General features: G+C 46.4%; 1 protein-coding gene across 1 annotated transcript in view; it reads left to right on the top strand.

Annotated features, from left to right (window-relative positions):
• alpk3a (alpha-kinase 3a) overlaps window positions 1–7,049 on the top strand; it is a 66,864-nt gene that overhangs the window by 58,973 nt on the left and 842 nt on the right. The window contains exons 7-10 of the mRNA XM_048617027.1: window positions 3,442–3,589; window positions 4,818–4,945; window positions 5,970–6,005; window positions 6,100–6,374. Coding sequence (XP_048472984.1) covers window positions 3,442–3,589; window positions 4,818–4,945; window positions 5,970–6,005; window positions 6,100–6,374 — 587 coding nt within the window. The remainder of the gene's footprint in view (window positions 1–3,441; window positions 3,590–4,817; window positions 4,946–5,969; window positions 6,006–6,099; window positions 6,375–7,049) is intronic.

Raw genomic sequence — 7,049 nt, forward strand, 5'->3', positions numbered from 1 at the left:
TAACCCCAAGCATAACCATAACCTTAACTTAACAGTAGCCCTAACCCTAACCCTAATCCTAATCCTAACCTTAACCCTAACCCTAACTGTAACCCTAACCCTAAACCTAATGCTATCCCTAACCCTAACCCTTACCCTAACCCCAACCCTAATTCTAACCCTGAAGAGTTTTGATGCCCATTTCTCCGAGGACCTTGTAATGAAAGGGTTTGACAAAACAATTTTCTGCCTGTATTATTTTTAAAAACAATGGGTGCAGGAGCTTAGCGATGAATGTTAACTGCAATGTTTGGTCTCCAACACATCTACTTCCAGGTTTCATGCAGGCAGCCAATCAGCAGCTTAAAATGTTTAAGTGAGGTTGACACCATCTCTGTAGGGTTACAACACAAGGAGGCCATTTGGTCCCAAGTGACAATGCTGGCCGCTTTTGGCTTTGTGGTTTTAGCCGAGGCTGGCGAGGTTTACTGGGCAGTGGCTGAAGGGAGGTGAGGATGGATAGGGTGAGAGTGTTGCCACCGTTCTGACAGGGCAGCTACCCTCTGCCCCTCCATCACTGATCCATACTCACTGTGGGTGAATAGAGAACAGTGTCTCTGTACATTCCTTATTGCAATTGAGGGAAGGGTATCACTTTCAACAGCTACATCTGGCGACCTCCTATCTCTGCCCAGGAAAAAGCCCCCCAACTGCTTGCATGAGATATATCTTGCCATTCCAGCTGCAGGGTTAATCTCCCCATGGAATATCACAATCCTGAGCTCACAGGTTGCTTCAGTCTGAGAGGTCTTGACTTGTTCTCTGATCTCTGCCAGTTCCTCCCATGATCCGGGATGGCACAGAGAGCTGGCATCTCTGATTTCCTGCACTGCGTCATTAATTGCTGTGCCTTTAGTCACTAAAGCCGTAAACGTTGGAATGATCTCACTCAGTCTCTGCACTCCTCTGTCTCTCTCGCTCACTATCTCTCTCTCCCTCCCCCCTCTCCCATCCCCGTTTTCAAAGGCTTCATAAAACTGAGCTGTTTAGTCACCTTCCCGGGTGTCTGTTATATAATTCAGTATAAATGCTATCTCATCACATCTGTGCTGGTCAGCAGAGATCTGACTACACCCTGATCCACAGCCCTAGAACTTCGGACCAACAGCTGGAAAATCAGATTATTGTCATCAGATCTTTGTTTTTTAGCATGGACCACCGCCTGTGCCGTAAAGATCTATGAATCATTATTCTACAGGATCATTATGGGATAGAATTTATCCTGAATCATATAAGACACACTAGGGCAAGTGACTAAACTGCTTGGACAAAGAGGTCAGTTTCATGAAGATTTTTAAAACAGGAGAAAGAAGGAGACATGAAGAAAGTCAGAGGAAATTCCAAAGTTTATGTTAGTCCTTTGAAGGATCTTTATAAAAGCCAGCTTTTTTCAGGGCTCTTAAGATACAGTGGTAGTGTCTCTACCTCTGATTCAGGAGGCCTGATTTCAAGCCTCACCTGCTCCAGAGGTGTGTCATTACATCTTTGATCACATTGGATAGAAAATATCTTGAGGGATATGTCTCATGGAGTTAAACAGAGATTTCAGGGTGGTGGACAGCTGTGACAGAGAAACATCGGCAGCAAGTTTGGAGTCGTTACATTAAGAGGTGAGGAAATGTCTGTGTCATTTTGATGTCGTTGAAGTCTCCAAAGGCTTGAATGGATGTTGTGTAATATCACTGCACTTTGGCAAACAGAGTTGGAGAATTGAGCCAGAAATCCTGGCGTTCTCTTAAAACACATTCTTTACGATTTGTAACCCTCATTGCCAATTGGAATTAAAAACAAAATAAAATTTAAGCTTACTTTGCTAACCAGGTGATATGGAAGGTATACACTCTAGGATGCAAAGAACAACTCAGTTTATTCTGCTGGAGGAAAAGGCATTTTCCCAGGTCGTGACTTTGCCTTTTCCTCACTTGTGAAATGAGCTGAGTTGGGCCATCATGTACCTACATTTAAAGCTGCTCTCTGGGATCGATTTCAGGCACGTCTAAAAACTAAACTGAGCTGAAAGCAAAGTACTGTGGAAGCAGGAAATCCAAAATATAGTCATACAGTTATACAGCACGGAAACAGCCCCTGTGGTCCAACTCGTCTGCACCAACCAGACATCCCAGTCTGACCTAGTCCTGTTTGCGAGCATTTGGCCCTATCCCTCTAAACCCTTCCTATTCATGTACCCATCCAGATGCCTTTTAAATGTTATAATTGTACCAGCCTCCACCACTTCCTCTGGCAGCTCATTCCATACACGCACCGTACACTGTGTTAAAAAGTTACCCCTCAGGTCCTTTTCAAATCTTTCCCTTCTCACCTTAAAACTATGCCCTCTAGTTTTGGACTCTGGGAACAATAAGACCTTGGCTATTCATCCTAGCCATGCCCCTCATGATTTTATTAACCTCTGTAAGGTCACACCTCAGTATCTGACATTCCAAGGAATAAAGCCCAAGCCTATTCAGCCACTCCAAATAGCTCAAAGCCTCTAGTCCTGGTAACATCCTCGTAAATCTTTTCTATGCCCTCTCAAGTTTAACAACATCTTTCCTATAGAAGGACGACCAGTGTTGTGTGTGGTATTCCAAAAGTGGCCTCACCAATGTCATGTACAGCTGCAACATGACGTTCCTAGTCCTATACTCAATGTGCTGACCAGTGAAGACAGGCATGCCAAATGCCTTCTTCACCACCCTGTCTACCTGTGACTCCAAGGAGCTTTGTTTCAAGGCTTCAAGGAACTATGCGTCTGTACCCCCAGGTCTCTCTGTTTGGCAACACACCCCAGGCCCCTGCCAATGACTACAAGTCCTGCCCTGGCTTGCCTTACCAAAATGCAACACCTCTCATTTATCTAAATTAAACTCCATCTGCCACTCCTCAGCCCATTGATCCATCTCATCAAGGGTCCGTTGTACGCTGAGATAACCTTTGCTGTCCACTGTACCACCTATTTTGGTGTCATCTGCAAACTTACCAACCATGCTTCCTATATTCACATCCACATCAAGTGTATAAATGACTAAAAGCAGTGGACCCAGCACCGATCCTTGCAACAGAATGTGCTGGAGAAACTCAGCAGATACAGAGTCAGTGTTTCGAAGCCTCTGCTTTGAAGAAGTGTCATTCCAGACTCGAAATGTTAACTCTGTTTCTCTCTCCACAGAAGCTGGGTTTCTCCAGCACTTTTTGTTTTTCTTTTGGAACTGTGGTTCTGATGGTCACTGGTTCATGGATACACTCACAGAGTCATACAGCACAGAAGAAGCCTTTTGGCTCTCCTGCTCCAACCTATCCTCTACTTGCCAGCACTCGGCCAAAACGCTCAGATGTTATGATATTTACTCCTGGGGCCTGTTTGTCAGGGCCGTCGGTGACTGGACATTTTGTCTTCCGCAGCTCCCCAGGTGATCCGGAAGATCAGAGTGGAGCAATATTCTGACGCCACTGGGAATCTCAAACTCTGGTGCCAATTCTTCAACATCCTGAGCGACTCCACCATAATGTGGCAAAAAGATGGCGTTCACTTGGACAAGTTGAAACAGAGGTAACTATCATCAGCTGGTGCTGCTATTATCTAGGAGCATGTGGCAGGGATGCCTATTACTCATCCCTAGTTGCCCTTGGGAAGGTGGTGGTGAGCTGCCTTCTTGAACCGCTGCAGTTCCTGTGCTGTGGGTAGATCCTTTAGGGAGGGAGTTCCAGGATTTTGACCCAGTGACTGTGAACGAATAGTGATATATAAGTCAGGATGGTGAGTGGCTTGGAGGGGAACTTGAAGGTGGTGGTGTTCCCATGTATCTGCTGCACTTATCCTTCTAGATGGAAGTGGTTGTGGATTTGGAAGGTGCTGTCTGAGGACCTTTGGTGAAATTCCACAATGCATCTTGTAAATAGTGCACACTGAGCGTCGGTGGTGGAGGGAGTGGGTGTTAGGATGTGGTGCCAATCAAGCTCCACATTGCTTCTATAATTTGTTTCGGCAGACTGGGGAAACTCTTAATTAATGTTTCTTGCCATCCTGATGCTGCATTTTAACAGCAGATAATTGATCTGGTCCACTGGGGTGGCACGGTGGCTCAGTGGTTAGCACTGCTGCCTCACAGCGCCTGGGACCTGGGTTTGATTCCACCCTTGGGCGACTGTCTGTGTGGAGTTTGCACATTCTCCCCGTGTCTGCATGGGTTTCCTCCGGTTGCTCCCACAGTTAAAAGATATGTAGGTTAGGTGGATTGGCCATGCTAAATTGCCCCATTGTTGCAGGGATGTGTAGGCTAGGTGGGTTGGCCATGGACAATGCAGGGTTATGGGGATAGGGTAGGGGCGTGGGTCTGGGTGGGATTCTGTTCAGAGGGTTGGCGTGGACTCGATGGGCTGAATGGCCTGCTTCCACACTGTAGGAATTCTGTGATAGGGAGCCTCTCCCCCTCCTCTAGAGCAGCACATTCATCGACTGCTCTGAAAAGGGGGCGTTCCCCCTAGCTCAGCTTGTTCGCTTTGTATTTGTCTTCTAAATAGTGCACACATTGTGCCCTGAAATGGAGCTGCAAATTCAGTCACGTTAATGGTGCCTTAAAGACAGTAGAAAGACCGAGCTTCCATGCTGTTGAGTGACGAGGAGCTTGAAGTTTTTAGTCACTTTCCAGTTTGTTGTGCCTGGAGAAAGCTAGGTCCAACTAAGAATTTTTCAGTTTTAGTGAATGATGTTGCTTTCTTGTTGCTGGGATATTAGCGACCTGTGATGTCACATGGATTGCCCATTATGTGTTTTCCAGCGCTGGGGACGAGAGCCAAGTGTCTCTGGCAATTGTACAGGCCTCAGTGAAGGACCAAGGGGCGTACAGGTGTGTCGTGGAGAACGAGTATGGCTCTGACGCCACTGATTTCTACCTCAGCAGTGAGGGTGAGTGAGGGTGTGTGAGACTCCTGCTGAACCATCAGAACTGGGGCTCCCCATGTTTGGGAACGAGTAGGAAGGACAAACCTCCTGAAACTGTCACTCAGAGCTTAGCAGCTGCATTGTCCAAAAAGGATACTGGACGGTTGGAGCACTCCGGCAATCAGTTGTTCACCTTAAATCTGTCACTGATAGTTTTCTGAACGGAAGTAAACCATTCAGCCCATCAAATCTGCTCTGCCATTAAATGCAATCATGGCTGACCTGATAATCCTCAACTCCACTTTCCTGCCTTTCCCCCATAACCCTTGATTCCCCTTACTGATGAAAAATCTACCTATCTCAGCCTTGAATATACTTAATGACCCAGCCTCAGTAGCCCTCTGTGGTAAAGAATCCTGCATTCACTACCCTCTGGGAGAAGAAATTGTTCCTCATCTCTGTTTTAAATGGATGACTTTTTTGTGTGATTATGCTGTCTGCTTCTAGACTCTCCCACAACTGGAAACAGCATCTACCCTGTCAATGCACCTTAAGAATCTTGTGTTTCACTAAGGTTGCCTTTCATTCTTCTAAACTCCATCGTGCACAGGCCCAAACCTACTCAGCCTCTTCTCAGAGGATGTGTTTGGGGATATGGGACAAAGGCGGATTTGTGGAGTTGGGTGGGGCATGAGATAAACTTGGTTCGGTATCACAAGAAAGCGGATTTGTGGGGTATGAGATAAACTTGGTTCGGTATCACAAGAAAGCGGTAGAATTCAGTACAGCACCCTGTCCGTAGCTAGGCCCCAATCAGCAACTCGAGCAGGTCAGACGGCCGCTTGGAGCTTGCTACAAGCAAATTGAGCTGCTGTGTTTCCTGCAATTGACTGCCCCTCAGGCATGTTTCCAGCGGCTGTAAAGGGATTTAGGAATGTGAAAGACTCAAGAGAAAGGCCAGCTTTTCCTTGTTTCATTTTGTGTGCCCATTGTGTAAAATACCGCTCTGTTTTCAGTGAGAATCTAACTGGTTTGTTTGTCACCGCAGTGTTGTCGGGATTTAATTCGAGGGAGGAAATTGAAGGTAAGGAGGAAACCCCCTTCAATCAGTGACATTTCCACAATAAACATGACCCTGTGATAGTGTATAATACAGTATGGCTGTTCCCCTCTTACAGTGGGTGAAGAGATTGAGATGACGCCTATGTTGATCACCAAGGGTCTCACTGATGCAGGGTTCTGGGGTAACAAACTCTTTGGCAGAATAATGATGAAGGAGCTGCACTTTGGCGATGGGGTTCATCATAAAGCCAGCAGGGTAAAGGTCATCTATGGGTTGGAACCAATATTCGAGTCTGGAGCCACGTGCATTATCAAAGTGCAGAACTGCATTTCTTACGGGACCAAAAAAGAAAATAGCCTTATTGCAAGAAACCATGACATCATGATGCAGGTAAGGAGTTCCTGTCTTTGGCGATAGGTAACTTCATTTAGAAATTCCTAAATGAGGAAATGATCAGCTGGTTGGAGACTGGGTGGACGACTCATGGTCCTTGGCAGGACCCCTTGGATGAGCCCGACCTCAGTGCGAATTGGGAAGTTTAAATGCCCCCCTCCCCTGCAAACATCTCCGACTCCAGGTTACTGCGAGTTACTAGAGATTTTGCTAGTTCCAAACTACTTACAGAATCATAGACCTGCACAGCACGGAAACAAACTCTTCAGTCCAGCTCATCCATGCTGACCAGATATCGGAAATTAACCTAGTCCCATTTGCCAACATTTGTCCTATATCCCTCTAAACCTTTCCCATTCATTCCATACTCGCACCACCCTCTGTGTGAAAAGGTTGCCCTTCAGGTCCCTTTTAAACCTTCCCCCCTCTCACCTTAAACCGATGTCCCCTAGTTTTGGACTCCCCTACCCTGGGAAAAAGACCTTGGCTATTCACCCTGTCCATGATCCTCATGATTTTATAAACCTCTATCACCGCTCAGCCTCTGACGCTCCAGGGAAAATAGCCCCAGCCTGTTCAGTATCTCCCTATAGCTCCAACCCTCCAATCCCTGGCAACATCCTCCTAAATCTTCTGTGAACCCTTTCATTTTCACAGGATATAGGTTAGTTC

This window comes from Rhincodon typus, chromosome 36 (assembly GCF_021869965.1).
Source record: "Rhincodon typus isolate 14 chromosome 36, sRhiTyp1.1, whole genome shotgun sequence".
NCBI classification, from domain to species: domain Eukaryota; kingdom Metazoa; phylum Chordata; class Chondrichthyes; order Orectolobiformes; family Rhincodontidae; genus Rhincodon; species Rhincodon typus.